Here is a 27,110-nt window from a genome sequence, read left to right on the forward strand (position 1 = left end):
CCTTCATGTCCCCGACACTCTCACCTGTCAGTTTAAAGTCGCAGGTCTGTACAATGACACTGGTTAGTAGTATTAAAGTGGTAATAAAGATAAGAAATTTGATTTAACTGAGAATTTTGAATTAAGATATCTGCGTTACCTTTAATAACACGCCACACAGAAAGCATTAACTTTGAAATGTATCTTGTGACTTGACCTTCTAAGCGATCTTTCATAACATTTTAATCAAGGATGGATCCAACACACATGATCAACACATTTCAAATGTTGTTTACAAATTTACATCAACACGTTTTACTTTCCAGTATGTACTTTGTTACCTATCATATCTACATACTTTTTCTCGCCTTTTGTTATGTATTCATGCTTTTACTCGGTGTATTATATAACATTCCAATCTCCGAGGAAAGTGATAATCGGAAGTATAATATCAAATGGAACAGCGTGTGAAGATCACCCAGACTCAGGTGTGAGCTATAAATGTTATCGTATTATCTTAAAGCTAGTAACTTTCACAATTTACCCCCTGTTTTAAAATGTTATGAAATTTGAGAAAGAAATGACATATGTATAATTTATGTATTATAAACTACCCTGGGCGCTCAGGTATGTACATCATTAATAGCTTTTTTAAATTAAACATTGAAAAGTTTCCATTTCAATTACATTACAAGTTGTTAAAGGAGAAATGATTCAAATTTGTAATGGTAACATCCGCTCTTGTAGGGGTACACCCTGATCTAGAAAAGTACAAGTAAACTTTTAAAAGTCATTTAACACGATATAAATATTTGTCGGCATAAAACACTCCCAAATTATGATTAACTATCATCACCACTGTAATGAGATTTGCCATCTGATAGGAATATAGAAACTCTATGAAGCTGATACACACCAATGCATATGTTAATTTGCTGGATTCTTTTGAAGTTTTCTCTTCTTTATCAGTGATAGATGGATGAAAATGTGTGTTGAAGATTCTGACAGCAGTGAAGTGAGAAAGTTTGATGATAAGATTCCCTTCCTGAGCAAATCAATGTGCTGGTAGAGCATGGGAAGGTCAGAAGCCCTCGTTAACATACACTCGGCTAAATGTATAAACATCTTGTAGGTTTGAATTCTGCCAAATGTGAGGAAAGAGTGCCATAGGGTTGGAGTCTTCACAAAAATCATCAATGATTATGATAACAAAAGCCAGGAATTAATGTTATTTACAACCCACCAGAGCCCTGGCTACACAGGGCTGCAATACTCATGATCTTAGTAAAATTCTTATCTCCCCATCAGGAATGTAGCTATTAATTAGACAGAGTCCCCACTGCAGGGGTGGTCTGGCTCTAATCTACAACAGTTAATACTCTACCCAGGGGCAAACAATTGACCTTTATGTAGAGGTCATGACCTTTACTCTCATTACATCGAAATCAAAAGGATTGTTTAGTTTGAAAAAACATTTTCTAGTCAATGTACTGATTAAAAATACAGATTTTCTAAAACACTTCCCCTTTCCCATCCAAAGTAAAGCAGACATATTGTTCACCATTAACTTTTACTGATACTGTAAGTACATCAAGTACAGATAAGCCTGTATTCAGAGACCAACTATGGGGAGTCCACTAAGTAGTTCCTTAATACAGGTTAAATTAACATAAAAATTACAACTACAATGAAGAGAGTAACAAGAGGTCCAGAGGGCCTGTGTTGCTCACCTTGGTATCTAGGTAAATGTGGCAAAACGTTCTAATAATTAAATATAACCCTGCAAATATTTCCTAATTTGGGCTCTGTATCTCAGCATTTAGGGTGGCAACAGTCCCTTCCTTGTACAAAATTTGATTCCCTGGTCCCAAATAGTAAATATGGTTGAAATATGATCAATTGTTCAGGAGGAGTATGTAGGCTCACACATGCCTAAATACTTAAATCATGCTGTTTTGTGCATAGGGAATTGACATTCTTTCTTTACACAACAATCAATAGCCAGGTCAAAGCAGATGCTTCAAAGGAAATATGGTTTACATCTTTATATATATGTATGTTGTTATGACACATGGACTTATTTTCAAGGGTGTGGCCAGACTCCTTGACTAATCCTGGTACCATGACTATGTATATCTCTTCAGCATGACCATATATAGTTATATCTAGTTATAAGGTGAGGACCTCATGTTACGTCCCTGGTACAAAGTCACCAAGGGCAGGGCCAGACTACTGAGCTTATTCTGGTAGCATGATTGTGTTTACATGCCCAGCAATTGAATACATGGCAAAGGGTGGGAATCTCATCTGTTTTCATGTTATGATACAGGGATTAAGTCTCCAGGCACAAGAAAGGACCCTGGAGTTAATAATTGTAGCATGATTGCAGTTGTTTCTTCATAATTAGAAATTGCATTAATGGTTAATTAAAGTTTGAGATCTCAACTCTTAATAAAGGTTGTCTCGTAATAGAGGCAATCCTTAAATAGAAGTGGTCACATATAATGGAGATGATCACTTTATAAAGATGGTCACTGAGAAGAGGTGTTCACCTAACAGAGGTGGTATCTCAGATTTGAGAGCACAGATAACATAAAGGTTACATGCACTGTTTAGCGGTGAATGTATTGATAAACAACCTAATTTGAAAGTGTAAAACAGTGAAAACAAGTACTCACAAATATTTACTGTTATTCAATAGTAATTAACACCAGGTGAATATGTAAGAATTCCTGTATATTACACAAGACAGGGCTAGGAATGTATAACCTGTCTGAAATATCAACCTACCTGTTTTTTTCATTCAACCTGAAGGCAATCTAAACATTTTATAAGTTTAAAAAATCTTCTGTATGATCTGGTTAAGATGATATAATTTGTTACAAACAGTAAATGTGTTATAGAACACTACATTCATTCACAATGACAGGGACCAGGTCACTACGGTAAGTGACTTTTGATACCCTTTACCAATAGCTCAATGTTCAAGTTTTTTATTTGCTCTTTAATTGATTCAGTATGATGAGCAATTTAAGCCAACAACTTTTCTGGTATACATAAAATTTCCTGTGTAACATTTGGGAAGAATATAGATTTACTGTGGATGGAAAATCAATTAAATGGGCAGCTGTTTCCTGTGATACAGTTGTCATTTCCTGAAATGTTTTTCTTGTTTTGCTATGATATATTTAAGTATTTATACCAGTAAGTTCATAATTAACACAAAAATCAAACAGGAAATATTTTGACTTTTAGAATGAATGTCAAAACCCAGAATCATTTAAGAACAATCAAACATATTATGACATTTACCGTAGTAAATTCTTTCAGGATGATAAATCGTACTTGGGGATGGTCCTAGGCTGGTCTTCCTCAGAACCACTGCTACAATACCTGTTAAAGAAAAAGAAACTTTATAAATTTTGTTAAAAAGTTACATTACAAAATTTAAATTAAACTTAAATCAACTTTAAATTTCAAGAATTCAAGAAGAAACCAATTATTTCTTGGTGATCTTTTAATACTTGGAAAATAATTAAACATTTTTGACACCAAGGACAGAGGCTGTCCTTATCTACAGCAGATCAGCGTGAGGATAAGTCTACATTCTTCTGTACAACTTAGCCAGCTCCCAGTTACCTGGTGTTTGATCAAAATTAATTAGCATTTAAATGAAACAGCACCTATCCTGCCGGCTTTGTATTACGGAAGTATAAACACACAGGATTATATCTCCAGCTTTATTTCGTTTTTATTTTCATGTTCTAACTGAAATCACATCCCCCTGATCTCCTATCTTATTATATCAAACTTTCTTAACAAAGCCCAGTCTTTATGAAAATTTCAGTTTAAATCCCCACAAAACTATAAATAGAAGTTAAGCCAACACAGCGTTCATTCATTCTATTGCCAATTTTAAAAACATTTATTTATTCCGTGTGGAAAAATTCTCATCGTAACAAAATTATCATTGAAAGAAAATGTCTGCCGTCAACTGTATGGAAATTTCTTTTATGACACTGACAGCAGATATCATTATATTCTGGATAAAGTTGTACCTATCTAATTCAGTGGAAGTCGTAAACATATTGCTTCTGAAGTCACTAAACTAATTTATAAATCATACAAGTATATAAATAAATTAAACTGCCCAGTAAAAAAAAAAGAAGAAAAATTGATATTTTTTATTTAGCACTTTTCTCATTAAAATAAATCTTTATCTTAAAGCTCACTGTACCCGTAAGTTAAACTTTTTTTTTAAAGATGATAAAATAACATTATGATAAATTAATAGGAATCTGAGGTATTTCATGATATAAAAACAATTAAGACAGGCTTGCTATTTCGTATGTTACAAGACCTGTTTGTTTCTACAGAACACACTCGTTATTGGAACTCTGTGGGTTGGGATTTGTTTGTTAATTTATTAATATATTCTAGACTTTTAAGTTTACACAGAAATATAAATGTAGCTTTGGTGATAAAAACTATAATCCTGATAATATCCTGATAACACAGAATGTTTAGAGTGCTATATCTATGTAAGAATTTTGTAGCTGACAAATCAACAATCTTCGAAATCAAACCATTATGACAAGATAAGACAAAAGATACTATTTCATTTTTGAAATTCTCTGTTGTATAAACCAGGAAGTGATTGAATCAACATAAGATGTCAAAAATATTAAGGCATTCATTTGTTTTCTACAGTTGACAATTATTGCACAAATCTGAATGCATGCAGTGATATTGACTACCAAGTATGAGTTACTTCCCCTTGACTAGACTCCTGATAGAGCACTTCCTCAATAAGTACACTTCATGTGTATTACAATCCTCAGGTGGTTTCAAGCAAATAAAACTTCACTTCATCACAATACTTTTACATTGATATTTTTACCAAGTGGAATTTAAAAGAAAAACAATCATTTTCCTGAACTAAAACCCTGTTATTTGAGATTCTTCATGTATAGACAAATTAATGTAAGATGCATTACATTCAGCAGACACTATATAACTGTGTGGTTCTATATTACCAATTGGTGTGGACTGATGCTGGAATACACCGTCTTCACTGGTTATTAGCTCATAGGAAACAAGGGAATCATAAAAAATTCATCTCTGAGAAAAATATACACAAAAGATAATAAGTATACATTGTACATATTGATTTTGCTGGTGTTCATAATTATTGTGTTATCGTCCTACTGTTAATGAAATTAATTTGCCCTGGTCAATATCAACTGGATACGGGATGAGAACCAGTGACCTAGAGTGACCTCTATATCCACTGGGGCTCGGGAATAACCAAGTCAGGCGCTAGTCACTCATCCTTTTATACAATATTTAGTTGTCTGTTGATTCAATCTTATTTTCTCCTTGATACCAGTTACATTAAAATTCATATATTATTTTGTAGTGTGATATGAAAAAAATAACCTGCTTTTCTTTGTTTCCTTTTCCCGCAAGTTTTAGTCCCGCTACTAATTCTGGATTAGATCTTATGTTGCATCATGTTTTATTCATATACTTTATGTGGTCTTTTAAAAACTTTCTAGAAGATTTTTTCCCACAGTTCCTTTTGATTGAAAAGAACAAAAATTATAAAAAGTTTAGAGATAAAACGCATTTCCCACATAATGTTTTTATGCAACTTATGTGCAAGCGGGCTGCTTCCATTAAGCTGATTGCACTGATCTGATTAATCATACCAAATTTAGCCCCCTAAAACCTGTTTCCTATAACCTAATTTGACAAGGGCGGTCATTAGCAGGACACATGACGGATAATTGTATGGACGGCTATAGAAAGTCCACGCACCTTCATTATCACTGCCAGAATATTAAATTCATTTATAAGTGAACAGTAACACCATTCCAATCAGCATCGTGTCATGGAATCTGTATTGTATCGTTGACCCTACAGCGCCAGTCCACAGCCTATTGTCAAGTCCACCAAATACCCTCCCTATGCCCCATACCTTCTTCAGTAGCCATTTTTATATTTTCCATTAATCCCAGGACTGCTAGTCAAATCACACAATCATTATGGACCCTCACAATACTGCGAGTAAAAGTGTCAGAAATAAGGGATTAACGGTAAAACTAACAGATTTCTTTTATTGTATTTGTAGAATGACTGATTTTTATCTGGTTTTTAAGTTAGGATTTACATAATAATGGCCCTGTAAATGTAATAGCGACCACAGTTTTACTGTAGGTATAGTCACGAGCCATCAAAACCGTTTGTAGCCCGGGATCAATAGTTTTTCGAGGGGTTATTCTAAAAGCTCCCCTGTTTGTCTGATCCGAGCCAAGATAATAAATATTTACAGCACTGAAAATTAATTTCATGATGAGTGAAAAGATATGATTTTGTGTAAGACGGCAGCACTATTTCTGACAAGTTTATTGTGACCGGCCTGTGGCCTAGGTCACGGAACTCCGTCTGAAATCGGCCCTCAGTAGAAATTCAAATTTCATTTCTACACTGATACTTATGTTAATAAGTGACAATAAAGTGACAATAATTCCCGGCTTTGTCAGACAGGCTATATAAGGGTTGCCATGACAACAAAATTGCTATTGTTATTATAAAATGTATATCATCTTTCGCCTTGTGGTAGCGGGTGACCCAAAACCTTTACATCTGATTTTGGTCAAAATGATCTAGGACTGAAAAGTGCTTATGTTATAATCAGATTTGTATTGGTCTGAAATGTCATTATAAGAAACCGTAATTTATTTACAATGATAGAAAAATAAATCTTTTACTGCCTGAACCTAAATTCAACTTTTCTGATATTCAAGAAAGTCATGTATTAAATAATGCTTAAAAATATTTCAGTATATTTGCATTAACTTAGAGTGTAATAAATACATTTAAACACCAGTGCATTAATTTATGCAGTAAGGCGATTGAACAGACAAAGCGCAGAATTAAGGGACAAGTTCGATAAATACTTTGATTCTATATGCACACACACATAAAGACATTAGACATACGCCAGTGCATATTCTAAAGCATCTAAAATTAATTTTCAGGGACAAATATGTTCACATAAAAAGAATGTAATTGCTTGCAGTTCTTTCACTAGAATTTAAATGAAGTTTTAAAACTTAATAACATTCAGGCTATCCTTTTGATTTTTTCACATGATTTTGATTAATATCTTTTATAGCCAATATTTCTATATTTTATTAAAATTCCAAAAATGAAATTAATCAGTCTGAATTATGTACCTATCTCATTTACATCCCACTGGTATACAGTAGATAATGTTATATTTTGAAGGTTCTGGACAAGTTTTATATGAAATAGTAAATATTGATCATAGGCTTCGTGCATTTTGATTTTAATACTTGACCTGTTTACTGGCACACTTTATAGTTTTGGTGAACTAGCTAAGTTGTATTTGATGACCTGTTCACTGTACAGTTGTTTGAAACTAATAAATCAATTTTGATGACTTTGACAGTTGTCTGTCTTAAGCTAATAATCTAGTTTTTGATGACCTTCAAAACTACCACAATGAGCCTATCAAATATTTATGATGACATTGACAGTTGTCCTAACTAACACACACAGTCAATGCTTCTGTACCTGATGACATTGACAGTTGTCCTAACTAACAGTCACAGTCAATGTTTCTGTACCTTGTGACATTGACAGTTGTCCTAACTTACACTCACAGTCAATGTTTCTGTACCTGATGACCTTGCCAGTTGTCCTAACTAACACTCACAGTCAATGTTTCTGTACCTGGTGACATTGGCAGTTGTCCTAACTAACACACACAGTCAATGTTTCTGTACCTGGTGACCTTGACAGTTGTCCTAACTAACACTTACTGTCAATGTTTCTGTACCTGGTGACACTGACAGTTATCATAACTAACACACACAGTCAATATTTCTGTACCTGGTGACATTGACAGTTGTTATAACTAACACTTACAGTCAATGTTTCTGTACCTGGTGACATTGACAGCTATCCTAACTAACATTCACAGCCGATGTTTCTGTACCTGGTGACATTGACAGTTGTTCTAACTTACACTCACAGCTTTCTGTGCCTGGTGACTTTGACAGTTGTCCTAAGTAACATTCACAGCCAATGTTTCTGGTCCTGGTTACATTTAAAGCTGCCCTAACTAACATTGATAGCCAATGTTTCTGTATCTGGTGACTTTGACAGTTGGCCTAACTAACACTTACATGCAATGTTTCTGTACCTGATGACGTAGACAGTTGTCCTAACTAACACTTACAGTCAATGTTTCTATACCTGGTGACATTGACAGTTGTTATTACTAACACTTACAGTCAATGTTTCTGTACCTGGTAACATTAACAGTTGTCCTAACTTACACTCACAGCCAATGTTTCTGTACCTGGTGACATTGACAGCTGTCCTAACTAACATTGACAGCCAATGTTTCTGTACCTGGTGACTTTGACAGTTGTCCTAAGTAACAGTCACAGCCAATGTTTCTGTACCTGATGACATTGACAGTTGTCCTAACTAACACACACAGTCAATGTTTCTGTACCTGGTGACCTTGACAGTTGTCCTAACTAACACTCACAGTCAATGTTTCTGTACCTGATGACCTTGACAGTTGTCCTAACTAACACTCACAGCCAAAGTTTCTGTACCTGGTGACATTGACAGTTGTCCTAACTTACACTTACAGCCAATGTTTCTGTACCTGGTGACATTGACAGCTGTCCTAACTAACATTCACAGCCAATGTTTCTGTACCTGGTGACTTTGACAGTTGTCCTAAGTAACATTCACAGCCAATGTTTCTGTACCTGATGACATTGACAGTTGTCCTAACTAACACACACAGTCAATGTTTCTGTACCTGACGACCTTGACAGTTGTCCTAACTAACACTCACAGTCAATGTTTCTGTACTTGATGACCTTGACAGTTGTCCTAACTAACACTTACAGTCAATGTTTCTGTACCTGGTGACACTGACAGTTGTCATAACTAACACACACAGTCAATATTTCTGTACCTGGTGACATTGATAGTTGTCCTAACCAACACTCACAGTCAATGTTTCTATACCTGGTGACATTGACAGTTGTCCTAACTAACACTCACAGTCAATGTTTCTGTACCTGGTGACATTGACAGTTGTCCTAACTTACACTCACAGTCAATGTTTCTGTACCTGGTGACACTGACAGTTGTCCTAAGTAACACTCACAGCCAATGTTTCTGTACCTGGTGACATTGACAGTTGTCCTAACTTACACTCACAGCCAATGTTTTTGTACCTGGTGACTTTGACAGTTGTCCTAAGTAACATTCACAGCCAATGTTTCTGTACCTGATGACATTGACAGTTGTCCTAACTAACACTCACAGCCAATTTGTCTGTACCTGGTGACATTGACAGTTGTCCTAACTTACACTCACAGTCAATGTTTCTGTACATGGTGACCTTGACAGTTGTCCTAACTAACACTCACAGCCATAGCTATCACAATAATGTTTAACTGATGACTATGAATTTTCAGCTTTTATTCAAGAAATTGCTATGGGGTATTTTCATAGTATTCCTGACATAAGTAGATAATTTACATACAGAATCAGTATGATGTTCTGTTTGTAACAAAATGGTTTGCATAATTTTAATAAAGAAAACAATTCATACACCTTTATTGAGAAAAATGTTATATATATGCCGTTTTAAAATTTCATATTACTTTATTTAGAAAAACTTTATATTATAATATCTTAATAAAGGGTTTATATACCTTCTTGATATATACCTGTTAAAAAACTGTGCTTTAAATTGAGTGAAGCTGAAAAGCATTTTTTCGTCAACCCAATTCTGTCAAATTTTACATTTTTCAATGTCATCAGTACCTTTAAATATATTCAGTGTACTTATGAACACATTTCTTGTCTGTCTGGAAGTATGTGCCATTCCAATAATTTCCTTGATGCACAATTGCAGTAAGAAAATACTTTAGAGTATGAAATACAAATCAATGAATTATAGCCAGCCATAAAACTTCCATGTGAACTCTATAGGCCCATAAACTCCACTCATAAAACTTTATTCTGTAATAGTAAACTTGTGTGATTTGTTCTCGTAAGATAATGTATTCGTATGAGTGTTTTTTTAGTTATCTCATCACCTTGAAAAAAATATGTTATATTTTATGGTGGATGCATTAACATAAAGAAATGAATCCATATCAGTTCCAAAGAAAGTAATGAAGAAATGCTGGTCGACAGCTGTTAATTAGAAATAGTCCTGTCTGATGTCATCTTACCATCTAATGTCCCTCTTCCAACGCTTTTCCTCACACCTGATAGCTTATTGCTTATTCATCCCAAAACTGGTTTTTCAACCCCCTCAGTACCAACAATTATTTCTTGTATTACTGTTTCCCACCTCACCAACCTTCCTCCTTCCCAACACCATTTTCTACCCCATACTGTTTCCCCCCTCACCAACATTTCTCCTTCCCAGCACCATTTTCTACCCAATACTGTTTCCTCCTTCCATTAAGTTTCCATGCTGTCACTGTTTTCCAAACTAAGACTTCTCGACTATAGATGTATAACCAACCTCATATTTGACCATCCCCACCCCTTCATTCCACACAGGTTCTAACCTATACTGTTTCCCCATAGTTGGAATATATCAAGCAACCTTGTTGAGGAGTTTGGTTTATAGGGTTTAATGTCCTATTAACAGCTAAGGTCATTTAAGGATGTGCCTCCATTTGTGTTATGTATTTGTTCATGTGTGTATGTATGCTGAACGAGGGTATGTTGGTGTATTTGCCTCCTTTTGATAGTGCCGATTTGATGCAGACTTTGAGTACTACCTCACTGAAATACTATGCTGAAGTCACCTAGCACAGTAGTCCACCAAGTTACATTATATTGACATTAGGTAAACCAGTTATGGCCAAAGAGTTCAAGCATTGTTCTGGCGGAAGTCCAACCCACACCTTATAGCCAATGAGTTCAAACAGTGTTCTGTCGGGAGTCCAAACCACACCTTACAGCCCAATGAGTTCAGACAGTGTTCTGTTGGGAGTCCAACCTGCATCTTACAACCCAATGAGTTCAAACAGTGTTCTGTTGGGAGTCCAACCCGCACCTTACAGCCCAATGAGTTCAAACAGTGTTCTGTTGGGAGTCCAACCCACACCTTACAGCCCAATGAGTTCAGACAGTGTTCTGATGGGAGTCCAACCCGCACCTTACAACCCAATGAGTTCAAACAGTGTTCTGTTGGGAGTCCAACCTGCACCTTACAACCCAATGAGTTCAGACAGTGTTCTGATGGGAGTTCAACCCGCACCTTACAACCCAATGAGTTCAAACAGTGTTCTGTTGGGAGTCCAACCTGCACCTTACAACCCAATGAGTTCAGACAGTCTTCTGATGGGAGTTCAACCCGCACCTTACAACCCAATGAGTACAAACAGTGTTCTGTCGGGAGTGCAACCCACACCTTACAACCCAATGAGTTCAAACAGTGTTCTGTCGGGAGTTCAACCCGCACCTTACAACCCAATGAGTTCAAACAGTGTCAAACTATCTAGACCTCGTGGCTGACTATGCTGATGGTTGCTACATAATGCCAATGATGTTAAACTGCAGTTGTTTTATATTGTTTTTGGTAACCAGTGACAATTTTGTGAAACTGTCGTTGGTACATAATGGCAACCTAGTGGAGCCAATTTGGGTACACTCAAACTCTCCCCCTGTCATTGGTCTACATACGGTACACTTGTTGAAAGGTAGAGTAGATAATGGTTATCGGTTAATACAAAGTAACCATTGTTGAACTATAGATGGAATATAATAAACTTGTGGTACTCTACTTGGTACATAAATTCTTTATTTAAATTCAGTTTGTGCAGTGACCTTGTGAACTTGATGCGACCGGTACAGTACCAATCTTTCTAATTCCGAGACGAAATACATTGAAATATACATGTTATTAAATATATATAGCATTCAACAAGAAATCATGGAACCTTGGCGATAGGTAGGTTACATCAGAGTCTACAACAAAAATGGTTAAAGCTTCTGACCTTTTCCAATCCTAGTTTTTACAAGCTTAATTTGGTTAGATAGGAGTATTCACTCACTCCATCCTATTTAATATGGACATCAAAAAATATTTGCTGTGTAAAAATTAAATGTGGAGTTACATGATCCCCTTAGTTTGAGCCTCCTCCCCTGACATTTTGATATATGTTAGATATAATTAAAAGTAATAGTTTTCTATGTACATTCTAAAATTGTACTAAAAATTTCATGAATGTGGCAGCACATATTTAAAGTGACTTACAGTGATCTCAAGAGACTTAAAATAAAGCTTTATGTCAAAATTTTCAATTCTGTACAAAATTAATTTTCACAGTGTATGATATTACTTGCCATAATACTTTAAGTAACGCATGTTAGGGGCATACAGATGTTTCAGAGTCTGACACCTGTGTCAAGCTAATGGCTGAAACACCTCCCATAAAACATCAGCACTTGGCGAGATTTTATGCTCTATAGTGAAATCAAACATGCCAATCTTTGGCTAATATCTAACACCGTTTTTTCCCCTATTTCATTATTTCTTAACTAAATATAAATAGAGAGTAATCTTGCTATATCATGGGTTTGGCAATAATTTTTGATAGGGAGTTCTTCCCAAATCTCACGTCCAAAAGATGTGGTATTTTCCATTGAACAGGAGACTACTTCAAATGCATGAATATTTTATGTTTACTAAAACAAATGCTTTTAATACTTGCATAAATATTCTGAATATCTCAATCAAAATTTATATACCGGTAAGTGTATTTTTTTTTAAATGAAAATTTTATGACAACCATATTTTTTGAATAATAAACAGAACATAAATATTTAAAATTTTATCATTAAAAGATTATGGATATAAATGAATATTAAATTGGACATAAGTTTATCACCAACACCACCAATATTAGTACATGTATCAAAAATCGTCTGGATACACATATTTCTTTAGTCTGTACAATTTCACTAAAGTTATTGTTTTAATTACCTACCTGGTTTTGACCTATCTTTTTTAATTACCTACCTGGTTTCGACCTATCTTTTTTAATTACCTACCTGGTTTCGACCTATCTTTTTTAATTACCTACCTGGTTCTGATTTTAATTACTTTACCTCGTTCTGACCTTATTTTTTAATCTATCTACCTGGTTCTGATCCTAATTAGTCTACCTCGTTCTGACCTTATTCTTTAATTAGTCTACCTGCTTCTGATTTTAATTAGTCTACCTGGATCTGACCTTACAAACTGCTGAAATTAAAACGTAATAATTCCAAATCCTGATATCAACATTCTCAGAAGTAGCATTGTAAATTTGTGGTTGCATCAAATAAAACCGTAATAATTTATATATCAAGGCCTTTATGGCCGTTTGTTTCCTGATATTAATTCACTACCCAGTCTCCACTCATCATCCTTCCACCTGTATGTCTACCTTTGATGAGACAATGACAGTTGGAGAGACTAAATGCTCCTATATAGGGCTGTATATATAGCTGTAACAATTCTGCATGTCGTCAATCTACGCACTCTGTGCCACGCGTATCACGTTGATGTTCTAAAACACAAAATTATAGAAACAAGAGGCCCATGGGCCTAAACGGTCACCTGAGTCCTACAGTATTTATTTATGTTGTTGAAATATGTACCAATTTGAGTACAAAATAGTTAAGTATAACGTTAACTTAAGTTTGTCATGACCATGAGTCGATCATTCCTACAAAGTTTCAGTTCAATCGGCCCAGCAAAACTTGACTTTAAGTTTGAAATAGTTTTTCAAAATGGCGGCCGTGGGGGCCATATTGGATTTCTGATCGACCCGAAAAATAACAACACTTTGTCAGGACCATGAGTCGATCATTACTACAAAGTTTCAGTTGAATCAGCCCAGCAAAACTTGACCTTATGTTTGAAATAGTTTTTCAAAATGGCGGCCATGTCGGCCATATTGGATTTCTGATCGACCCAGAAAATATCAACACTTTGTCAGGACCATGAGTCGATCATTTCTACAAAGTTTCAGTTCAATCCGCCCAGTAGAACTTGACTTTAAGTTTGAAGTAGTTTTTCAAAATGGCGGCCGTGTCAGCCATATTGGATTTCTGATTTACCCGAAAAATAGCAACACTTTGTCAGGACCATGAGTCGATCATTCCTACAAAGTTTCAGTTCAATTGGCCCAGCAGAACTTGACTTTAAGTTTGAAATAGTTTTTCAAAATGGCGGCCGTGGGGGCCATATTGGATTTCTGATCGACCCGAAAAATAACAGCACTTGGTCAGGGAGATGTCAGTAACCTTCCCATGAAATATTAATGAAATCCCTTTGCCAGTATTTCAGCTTAAATTGAAAATGTAAAATGTTAGCGGACGACGGACGATGGACGACGGACGAAGACGGATAGCAATAGGTCACTTGAGCTAAAAGCTCAGGTGACCTAAAAAGGCACATCGAGACATCATAAAACTAACCAACTTATCCAAAACCACACACAATGAACTGCCATTTATTTAAATGAAATTTGATGGACATTTACCATCAATAGCATTTAATCCTAAAAGTCTAACATAATCGTATACATCATATGTCCATGTTACATATATGTTCGTGTTGTCTACCCAGCAGCAACAACCTTTATTAGGTCTCCGATTCTACTTACTGCCGTCTTACTAAAGACAAAGACAGACTGCCTTAAATGTTTTTGAAATTTTGTCTTATTTCAAAAAGAAAAGTATGATAGATAATTCTGGAATCATGAAATATCTCTCCTGTATGACTAACTGAATAGGTAAAAAGTGAATGAGTAATCTAAATGTGTTTTTGTATCATCTTAGTCTCGTAGACAAAACTGACACTGTCTCCGATAGGATATTGAGAAAAATGTATCACTTTAGCCTTTGTTTTTGTGTAAGTTTGATCTGTTACCGGAGCGGGAGTACAGACATTCAATCTTCAAATCTAAGTGGTCACCACAACCTTTTACATTAAACTATTCTGTTTGAATAGCTAAGAAAAGGTTGTCTCAACTTTTTAAAGATTTTACAGAGCAGATTTTCTTATATTTCGATTGAATTTTAAATAGTTATGTTATGAATTAAACATTGGACAATGACACAAGAAAAAGTACTTCCCAGACAATTTAATTTACAGGATATGACGTTTATTATTTTACATCCTGGAATGGATTATGACTTTAAATATTTATCAGGTATTTAGAACGGATTTTTTTTTTGATAACAACGGCAAATATCTGAAGGTATTTCTACATGTCTGTTTAGTTATCATAAAGGATGGTGATATTAAAGTGTTGATACAATTTCTCTGTAAGATTCTGTCAAGTGTTAAACGACAGAACACATGTTGTCTCCATCATTGGGAATCCTATATTCTTTCCAGGGTTATCCAGACTTGATGGTCAACCAGTACAAGCCATGTCTTACAATTATTGGCTGGACAAAAAGGGACACAACCTCACATGGACATAACAAATTCTGGGTCAAGATTTCCTTATAATATCAAAGGGTAAAGAGAATCTCTGACTTAGATATTTCAGTCCTCATACGACTTTAGATGTCGTGAGGAGGTTGAACACTGAACAAAATGCGAATAAAATCCCATACATTTATCATATTCTGGGAAAAAAAAGATCAAATTCGGAGTAATATCAATCATAAAAACATTATACAGTACCAAATTGTAAAAACAGAGAACTCCAACTGATGAATGTATTTCTAATCAAATATCAAAAATTATAAAAAGAAAGGATATTCTGTCGCTGTATGCATTGTCCACAACTGCACAGGCATAGAAATGGATCGTTCATTAGCAAAAGTGTCTCCTAATGGAAGGAGCCATGGGTGGAAAATGTGGGTCACAATGGAAATGAGAAACATTCTGATGGGTTAACGCAGTCGAAAAACATGTAATTAATTAACACCTAAGATTTATATTATCAATAATGAGAAGATCTATAGTGGAAACACACCAGCCATTACATTATTGTTTATTCTACACAGTAATATAAACATTTGAATAATTCGGCGATCGGGAAAATTAAAACAATAAAACAGCTCCCTGACAACCCTACATTATAACGTGAAACTCAATGTGAGCTCCATTTACAAGTTCCCGGTGTTAATGAAAGTCCACGCGAAGTATTAATTTATCTTTAGCTAATGGAAGTTATGAGAGTATAATCATATCCTGTCCCCTCGGAATCCGAGGCACAACTTGATTCATTGACATGCTGCGAGCATTGCTAATATGGCAAACATCTTCATTCTAGATCACAAGTACAGCCACAAGCTTAGGGATTCAGAGAATCAACACCGGTGACATCATCAAAATCGCAGAAACTTTATCTGACTTTGAATTCGGGCCATAATCCTAAAACGGGGATTTCTGGTTCTGAGGGAAATAAAACTGCTAGGAAAATGTTATAAAAATCTTTAATCTAGGCAATGTCTAAGACTAAGAGTACATGAAATTCCTTTTTGTCTATGGCGTGACATGAGGTTTGGTCAAAGACAAAGAAACAATTGATTAGGGTACACAGGGCAATGCTAACCTTAAAAGGTTTTGGTTTCGTAAGTTTGGTGAAGGATTTTAGAATCAATGTTGGTCAATTTCTCATTAGCGATTTTTTTTTGTTAGACTTGAATTGCTTAAACAGCAAGGAAATTCTTACATTTTCAATAGCCTTGATAAATAATCTGTTTAATGTATTATCTTCATGGCCACAAGTTTTGAACTTTTGGTAACAACAACAGGATAAAATACAGAGGCATGTAGAGTTTAAGTGTTTTTTTTTGCTTAATGACTCTTTAACAGAGCCAGTGTGGAAATGTATCTATAATGTATATAATCTATAAACATATATTCTCATGTGGTTATTTTCACACTTATTTACTCAATGTAAAAACCGCAAACATTTGCACACCACAAAACAATCCACTTTTTCAGTATAAAATATTGTCTCCTATATACTGCCACAGATGACCCTTTAATGTTAATGTAACGCCTTGAGGCACTGATATTCTACACTGTGATTTTCATTTAAATTTTCGTGCATCCAATGTTCAAAATGACCTTCAACATATGAGGTTTCAATCCAAAATGTAGATCTTTGAAACAGTACAAGGAGAATCTTAGACATCAAGGTTTTCATCCAAATTTTCTTGTATCCATTGATCAGAATGACTTTTTTGGCTTCAACATAACAACAATACATTGCCTCATATCAACTGTCCTAAATACCCTTCAACATTGAGACTTTTATACTTATGTTCTCATATCCATTGTTCTAAACAACCTTTAAAATCGAGGATTTTATCAAATTTGTTTGTATCACTTGTCCTAAATGATGTTCAACAATGACACTGAGGTCTAGGGTCTCACATCCATGTCCTAAATGATGTTCAACTATGACATTGAGCTCTATAGTCTTACATCCTTGTACTAAATGATGTTCAACAATGACACTGAGCTCTAGGGTCTCACCATCCTTGTACTAAATGATGTTCAACAATGACACTGAGCTCTATGGTCTCGCATCCGTGTCCTAAATGATGTTCAACAATGACACTGAGCTATATGTTCTCACATCCATGTCCTAAATGATGTTCAATAATGACACTTAGCTCTAGGGTCTCACATCCATGTCCTAAATGATGTTCAACTATGACATTGAGCTCTATAGTCTTACATCCTTGTACTAAATGATGTTCAACAATGACACTGAGCTCTAGGGTCTCACCATCCTTGTACTAAATGATGTTCAACAATGACACTGAGCTCTAGGGTCTCACATCCATGTCCTAAATGATGTTCAACAATGACACTGAGCTCTAGGGTCTCACATCCATGTCCTAAATGATGTTCAACTATGACATTGAGCTCTATGGTCTTACATCCTTGTACTAAATGATGTTCAACAATGACACTGAGCTCTAGGGTCTCACATCCATGTCCTAAATGATGTTCAACTATGACATTGAGCTCTATGGTCTTACATCCTTGTACTAAATGATGTTCAACAATGACACTGAGCTCTATGGTCTTACATCCATGTCCTAAATGATGTTCAACAATGACACTGAGCTATATGTTCTCACATCCATGTCCTAAATGATGTTCAACAATGACATTGAGCTCTAGGGTCTCACATCCATGTCCTTAAGGATTTTCAACGATGACACTGAGCTCTATGGTCTCACATCCGTGTCCTAAATGATGTTCAACAATGACACTGAGCTATATGTTCTCACATCCATGTCCTAAATGATGTTCAACAATGACACTGAGCTCCATGGTCTCGCATCCATGTCCTAAATGATGTTAAACAATGACATTGAGCTCTAGGGTGTCACATCGATGTCCTAAATGATGTTCAACTATGACATTGAGCTCTATGGTCTTAAATCCTTGTGCTAAATGATGTTCAACAATGACATTGAGCTCTAGGGTGTCACATCCATGTCCTAAATGATGTTCAACTATGACATTGAGCTCTATGGTCTTAAATTCTTGTGCTAAATGATGTTCAACAATGACATTGAGCTGTAGGGTGTCACATCCATGTCCTAAATGATGTTAAACTATGACATTGAGCTCTATGGTCTTACATTCTTGTGCTAAATGATGTTCAACAATGACACTGAGCTCTAGGGTCTCACATCCATGTCCTAAATGATTTTCAACGATGACATTGAGCTCTATGGTTTCACATCCTTGTGCTAAATGATGTTCAACAATGACACTGAGCTCTAGGGTCTCACATCCATGTCTAAATGATGTTCAACAATGACATTGAGCTCTAGGGTCTCACATCCATATCCTTAAGGATTTTCAACGATGACACTGAGCTCTATGGTCTCACATCTGTGTCCTAAATGATGTTCAACAATGACACTTGAGCTCTATGGTCTCACATCCATGTCCTAAATGATGTTCAACTATGACATTGTGCTCTATGGTCTTACATCCTTGTGCTAAATGATGTTAAACAATGACATTGAGCTCTAGGGTCTCACATCCATGTCTAAATGATGTTCAACAATGACATTGAGCTCTATGGTCTTACATCCTTGTGCTAAATGATGTTCAACAATGACACTGAGCTCTATAGTCTTACATCCATGTCCTAAATGATGTTCAACAATGACACTGAGCTATATGGTCTCACATCCATGTCCTAAATGATGTTCAACAATGACATTGAGCTCTAGGGTCTCACATCCATGTCCTTAAGGATTTTCAACGATGACACTGAGCTCTATGGTCTCACATCTGTGTCCTAAATGATGTTCAACAATGACACTGAGCTATATGGTCTCACATCCATGTCCTAAATGATGTTCAACAATGACACTGAGCTCTAGGGTCTCACATCCATGTTCTAAATGATGTTCTACAATGACATTGAGCTCTTGGGTATCACATCCATGTCCTAAATGATGTTCAACAATGACACTGAACTCTATGGTCTTACATCCATGTCCTAAATGATGTTCAACAATGACTCTGAGCTCTATGGTCTCACATCCACGTCCTAAATGAAGTTCAACAATGACACTTGAGCATTATGGTCTCACATCCATGTCCTAAATGATGTTCAACAATGACACTGAGCTCTATGGTCTCACATCCATGTCCTAAATGAAGTTCAACAATGACACTTGAGCTTTATGGTCTCACATCCATGTCCTAAATGATGTTCAACTATGACATTGAGCTCTAGGGTCTCACATCCATGTCCTAAATGATGTTCAACTATCCTAAATGATGTTCAACAATGACACTGGAAGGATTCAACGTGGTGGCATGTCCTAAATAACCTTTATTGAAGCTATACTCCATTGTCGCCTATCTTTTCTCTAATCTGTAACCTTAAACATTAACATTACATGCTCCAGTGTCCAATGACCTTGAACATATGCTTAGCTTCGAGATTTTGAAGCCTTGACCTTATATGTCATTCCTACCAATATTGCCTTGCATTAAAATGACTTCCATGACAAAATTATTTTGATAATTGACCATGTTCTGTGACCTCGATCTTGGATGAAGGACCATACCCTTCGAAGGAAACACCCTCACCATATGTTTAACTATGAAGTAAATTCACTATGAACAAACTAATGTCTTGGTTAGGAAGAGATAGAACCAGAATCCCCTCAGCTCCACCAGTTCGGGGCGAAGGAGGCAGTCCACCCGGGTGTACAAGAGGTGGTAGAGTAGCACACAATAGACAACTTGTTGACAGGTATTCTCAACAGGCACAGGTAAGATAACAATTCACCATGTCCAGGGTTTAGGATAGGGAGATTCTACCTTTATGGGACTTCCAAATTGGGTAAAACCTGAAGCTCGCCAAGGGTTTTGCATGAATTCAAAAATCCCAAGTGTGAGATTTCCCTTTCTCTTACCCTGGACAGGTGTATCCAGATATTTCCTTGTGTGAGATATATCTTTTTCCATCATATGTGACAGAACTGTCCAGGGTAAGAAAGGGATGCAAGAAATTTCTATATAACACCCCATTTCATGTACATGACGTCACAATGGGACAACAATGACATGACGTCATGAAATCGGGAACATTTCTATACACCCATGTGGAAAATGCAAAACAATTTTTGTGGTTTCTGAGCTAATTCTGGTGATTGGAATGAAAGAAAAATACTCTTTTATGCCCAAAGGAGTTGGATGGGGATATTCTACCCTCTGGATTTTCAAATTTGTGAAAAACCATCAGCAACCTTGGGTTTTACCAAATTTGAAAACTCTTGGGATAGTATTTCCCTATCCTACACCCATCGATCAGCATGAACGAGTCTTATATTGCCTCACCCTAGGATTGAGACACAGGATTCCCTAGTCAAAACAATAGTATGACATTACCTCAACAACACAATGATGTCACATTCACAACGCGTTTCATTATGTTGGCAGATTCCACATTGCATTATCAAAATCTTTCTAATTTTTTGACACCATATAACTGTTGGCCCATTATGACATTGTGCTCATGACAATTGTAAGACAGACATTTCTTACACTCCTTTCTAATCCTAGACAGTCTATCATACATGTACAGGATCACCGAGAAAATACATACTGCAACTCAATCAGTCATTTCAGTCAAGAGTTCAAGTTAACACATGAACAGGAAATGATTTGAAATCTGAAAATATTTGGCATCTGGTATGTTTATTCATTTCTGCTTTTTTTTTAATTTACTTCCTCCATTACATACACAACTATAGTGTAATTTTGTTAAAAGCTTCGGTAATTTTGAACAATAATGTTTTTTAATTAATTCACAAATGTAATTCATAAACCAACAATCGTGTTGTATAACTTTGGCAATTTAAAACCTGGCTATTAATAAACAGGTGGAATTACTAGTTTTTGTGAAAACTCAATTTCCTTCTTTTAATTAGTTTTTAAAACATCAAAATGACATTCTGAGAATAAAAGTTAACGAAATGAAGGCCATTGTTGAGAACCATTCAGACATGGCATTTCTTATCTAAAATTAAAAAAAGAGAAGATAGTGCATCTGATTGGACAATGAACAATCCGGTTATCTACAAAGAAATCGGGAATACTTAACCCAGTACCGTATATCACGATGAACAATCTGTCCACTTACAGGTGCAATAAACAAGGGGCAGAATCAACGAAGTTTAGGCTGTTCCGATTATGTACCAGTGGTTGGTAGATAAAACCTGGAACAATTTTATACGTTTGTACATTTGACTTTTTCAGTTTCAAGGAAGCAATCATCACATACATGTACTTTTAGTACATCATCCCTGAAATTTCATAATGAACTATTCCAACCTTTGAATTGGAAGGATTCAAATGTGTCTTCAGAGGTCAATGAGTTAAACAACTGATAACAAAATAACGCCATTATATAATGGGTGTTATAAACATATTCGTGTTATTGTGTTTTAAGCTGGCATGAACAAGTCTCTAATGTTGAGGTGGATACATTGTTAAAGATTCACAGGGGACTTATAAAACAAGTAATACTAAATGTTGCCTAGACAGATTATTTGTTTTAATGTTGAGTAAACTAATATCCAGATAGTAGATTTTAAATACTAATGTGGATTGAAATACATTTCTAAAATATGTTTTTATATGCCTATTTAAGATTTCAGTTGTTTTTCATGCTCTGTCAAATGTGTAATTGATAATAAATATCAGGTAATCATTTAAAAGGAAAGCAGAGACTTGCGCAATTTAGCAAGATGTATAGCTTAAAGCGTGATTGTCTCCTTGACACTGGACGGCACAAAATGGATATAATCAATAACAATCATCTTAATTTACGTACAGAAATCTACATGTGATGGCAATTAACCAAAATTAAATGCAATAAATTATTTTGAGATGTTAATTTAGACATGCAGACTCATAATCTATGGTTTTAACTGCTACTTGAAATATTGAGACCCGTCATTTGAACGGCATGACTTGACAGAGGCTACATCCCTTAACTGGCTATGCATCACTGGATGATGGCAGTAATTCAAGCAATTTACCTATTACATCCCAGCAATAATGCTATTTTCAGGCATATACAGAGAATACATGAACTTAGCTCATATCTCAGAGAACAAAATTAGTGAAGTAATAAAGAAATTTTTGCCAATAATAACATTTCCTAGACAATTTGGTTATATACTTTTTTAATCTATAGCCCTTTGGGCTGTGTAGATAATTACACATTATCGCTGATACCAAATAAACAGCCTGTCAGGTTCTGATTTTACAGATGACCCAATAGGTATGGCCTAGTGGTGGGATGTATGTCAGTCTCTGTATACCCATAGATACAGTCTGTCAGGTTCTGATTTTACAGATGGCCCAATAGGTATGGCCTAGTGGTGGGGTGTATGTCAGTCTCTCTATACCCATAGATACAGTCTGTCAGGTTCTGATTTTACATATGACCCAATAGGTATGACATAGTGGTCTGGTGTGTGTCAGTCTCTTTATACCCATAGATACAGTCTGTCAGGTTCTGATTTTACAGATGGCCCAATAGGTATGGCCTAGTGGTGGGGTGTATGTCAGTCTCTCTATACCCATAGATACAGTCTGTCAGGTTCTGATTTTACATATGACCCAATAGGTATGGCCTAGTGGTGGGGTGTATGTCAGTCTCTCTATACCCATAGATACAGTCTGTCAGGTTCTGATTTTACATATGACCCAATAGGTATGACATAGTGGTCTGGTGTGTGTCAGTCTCTTTATACCCATAGATACAGTCTGTCAGGTTCTGATTTTACATATGACCCAATAGGTATGACATAGTGGTCTGGTGTGTGTCAGTCTCTTTATACCCATAGATACAGTTTGTCAGGTTCTGATTTTACAGATGACCCAATAGGTATAGACTAGTGGTGGGGTGTATGTCAGTCTCTTTATACCCAGAGATACAGTCTGTCGGGTTCTGATTTTACAGATGACCCAATGGGCATGGCCTAGTGGTGGGGTGTATGTCAGTCTCTTTACCATAGATACAGTCTGTCAGGTTCTGATTTTACAGATGAACCAATAGGTATGGCCTAGTGGTGGGGTGTGTGCCAGTCTTTTTACCATAGATACAGTCTGTCAGGTTCTGATTTTACAGATGACCTAATATGTATGGCATAGTGGTCGGGTGTGTGTCAGTCTCTTTATACCCATAGATACAGTTTGTCAGGTTCTGATTTTACAGATGACCCAATAGGGATGGCCAAGTGGTGGGGTGTATGTCAGTCTCTTTATACCCAGAGATACAGTCTGTCGGGTTCTGATTTTACAGATGACCCAATGGGCATGGCCTAGTGGTGGGGTGTATGTCAGTCTCTTTTTACCCATAGATACAGTCTGTCAGGTTCTGATTTTACAGATGGCCCAATAGGTATGGCCTAGTGGTGGGGTGTATGTCAGTCTCTCTATACCCATAGATACAGTCTGTCAGGTTCTGATTTTACAGATGAACCAATAGGTATGGCCTAGTGGTGGGGGGTGTGTCAGTCTCTTTATACCCATAGATACAGTCTGTCGGGTTCTGATTTTACAGATGACCCAATGGGCATGGCCTAGTGGTGGGGTGTATGTCAGTCTCTTTACCATAGATATAGTCTGTCAGGTTCTGATTTTACAGATGAACCAATAGGTATGGCCTAGTGGTGGGGTGTGTGTCAGTCTTTTTACCATAGATACAGTCTGTCAGGTTCTGATTTTACAGATGACCCAATGGGTATGGCCTAGTGGTGGGGTGTATGTCAGTCTCTTTATCCCCATAGATAGTCTGTCAGGTTCTGATTTTACAGATGACCTAATAGGTATGGCCTAGTGGTCGGGTGTGTGTCAGTCTCTCTACCATAGATACAGTCTGTCAGGTTCTGATTTTACAGATGACCTAATAGGTATGGCCTAGTGGTCGGGTGTGTGTCAGTCTCTCTACCATAGATACAGTCTGTCAGGTTCTGATTTTACAGATGACCCAATAGGTATGGCCTAGTGGTGGGGTGTATGTCAGTCTCTTTATACCCATAGATACAGTCTGTCAGGTTCTGATTTTACAGATGACCCAATAGGTATGGCCTAGTGGTGGGGTGTATGTCAGTCTCTTTATACCCATAGATACAGTCTGTCAGGTTCTGATTTTACAGATGACCCAATAGGTATGGCCTAGTGGTGGGGTGTATGTCAGTCTCTTTATACCCATAGATACAGTCTGTCAGGTTCTGATTTTACAGATGACCCAATAGGTATGGCCTAGTGGTGGGGTGTATGTCAGTCTCTTTATACCCATAGATACAGTCTGTCAGGTTCTGATTTTACAGATGACCCAATAGGTATGGCCTAGTGGTGGGGTGTATGTCAGTCTCTTTATACCCATAGATACAGTCTGTCAGGTTCTGATTTTACAGATGACCCAATAGGTATGGCCTAGTGGTGGGGTGTATGTCAGTCTCTTTATACCCATAGATACAGTCTGTCAGGTTCTGATTTTACAGATGACCCAATAGGTATGGCCTAGTGGTGGGGTGTATGTCAGTCTCTTTATACCCATAGATACAGTCTGTCAGGTTCTGATTTTACAGATGACCCAATAGGTATGGCCTAGTGGTGGGGTGTATGTCAGTCTCTTTATACCCATAGATACAGTCTGTCAGGTTCTGATTTTACAGATGACCCAATAGGTATGGCCTAGTGGTGGGGTGTATGTCAGTCTCTTTATACCCATAGATACAGTCTGTCAGGTTCTGATTTTACAGATGACCCAATAGGTATGGCCTAGTGGTGGGGTGTATGTCAGTCTCTTTATACCCATAGATACAGTCTGTCAGGTTCTGATTTTACAGATGACCCAATAGGTATGGCCTAGTGGTGGGGTGTATGTCAGTCTCTTTATACCCATAGATACAGTCTGTCAGGTTCTGATTTTACAGATGACCCAATAGGTATGGCCTAGTGGTGGGGTGTATGTCAGTCTCTTTATACCCATAGATACAGTCTGTCAGGTTCTGATTTTACAGATGACCCAATAGGTATGGCCTAGTGGTGGGGTGTATGTCAGTCTCTTTATACCCATAGATACAGTCTGTCAGGTTCTGATTTTACAGATGACCCAATAGGTATGGCCTAGTGGTGGGGTGTATGTCAGTCTCTTTATACCCATAGATACAGTCTGTCAGGTTCTGATTTTACAGATGACCCAATAGGTATGGCCTAGTGGTGGGGTGTATGTCAGTCTCTTTATACCCATAGATACAGTCTGTCAGGTTCTGATTTTACAGATGACCCAATAGGTATGGCCTAGTGGTGGGGTGTATGTCAGTCTCTTTATACCCATAGATACAGTCTGTCAGGTTCTGATTTTACAGATGACCCAATAGGTATGGCCTAGTGGTGGGGTGTATGTCAGTCTCTTTATACCCATAGATACAGTCTGTCAGGTTCTGATTTTACAGATGACCCAATAGGTATGGCCTAGTGGTGGGGTGTATGTCAGTCTCTTTATACCCATAGATACAGTCTGTCAGGTTCTGATTTTACAGATGATCTGTTATAGACTAACATTTTCAATGAAACATTTTGGTATCATTCCTCCATTGCTTCACATTGCCTACATTAGGTAAATATTTACCTCTATGGGCAATTAGGTTCAGTACATTTTTACTATGTGGTCACTTTTAAACCTGATTCAAACATAACTTTATAATGTAATATTAATTACTGTACATATTAAACACAATAGTATACTAGTCTACCAATCATCTGTACAGATTGGTGTGGCACTGCTAGCCAGCAGCTGAATTCCCTCGTAGACATTGTTACTATGGAACATTGGGCCTTTTTCCTGAATAGTTCCCCATTTAAAAAAAACCTATAAAATATATTTGCAAAATGTAGTTTGGACATGATTAATGAATAAATAACACTTTTAAAAGCAAGTCAAAAGTATGATGTATAAGGTAGATAACTCTTATACAAATCACAGGTGTAACGTACAAGGGAAATAACTCCAATACATTTCATTCTATATATTATTTACGTAGCATGGAACCTTAAGACAAAGTAAATGTATCGAAAGGAAGTGACATGTTGTCAAAATACCAACAAACTTCACCTGAACATGGATAAATCAAAATTAAATCACTGTTAATAGAAATACAACAAGAGGCCCATGGGCCTTAACGGTCACCTGATATATTTATACAGAGAGTTGATTTTTGTTTTTAACATGAACAGAAATATTATTCAAAGTGACAAAAAACAATAAAACCACCTTATTCAAAATCTAGCATGCAGATTTAAGACTGAAAAGTATTTGAAACTAGCACCTCTGATTCTAAACAAGGAAAATGAAGAAATTTTATTTTAGCACACAGACTCCATTGGGCCCCACCCTACAGCCCTTGGGGGTAGGGATGGCTCAAAATTTACAAAGTATCAGACTGTCAACTTAGGGTTATAATTCCAATCAAGTTATCAACATGTAATATTCAAAGTATCATTTGCCATTATAAAC

General features: G+C 36.4%; 2 protein-coding genes across 3 annotated transcripts in view; one reads left to right on the forward strand and one right to left on the reverse strand.

The window, feature by feature from the left end:
- Positions 1 to 27,110, reverse strand: part of LOC110453593 — a 183,892-nt gene that overhangs the window by 85,276 nt on the left and 71,506 nt on the right. For both annotated transcript variants that reach the window (XM_021502586.1, XM_021502587.1), the window contains exon 3: positions 3,292 to 3,372. The gene's annotated coding sequence lies outside the window, so the exon portion shown is untranslated. The remainder of the gene's footprint in view (positions 1 to 3,291; positions 3,373 to 27,110) is intronic.
- On the forward strand, positions 10,978 to 11,580 carry LOC110453582. The gene has a single exon (XM_021502563.1). The coding sequence runs from the start codon at positions 10,978 to 10,980 to the stop codon at positions 11,578 to 11,580; it is 603 nt and encodes a 200-aa protein (XP_021358238.1).

The sequence above is a fragment of the Mizuhopecten yessoensis genome, unplaced genomic scaffold (genome assembly GCF_002113885.1).
Source record: "Mizuhopecten yessoensis strain PY_sf001 unplaced genomic scaffold, ASM211388v2 scaffold7473, whole genome shotgun sequence".
NCBI classification, from domain to species: domain Eukaryota; kingdom Metazoa; phylum Mollusca; class Bivalvia; order Pectinida; family Pectinidae; genus Mizuhopecten; species Mizuhopecten yessoensis.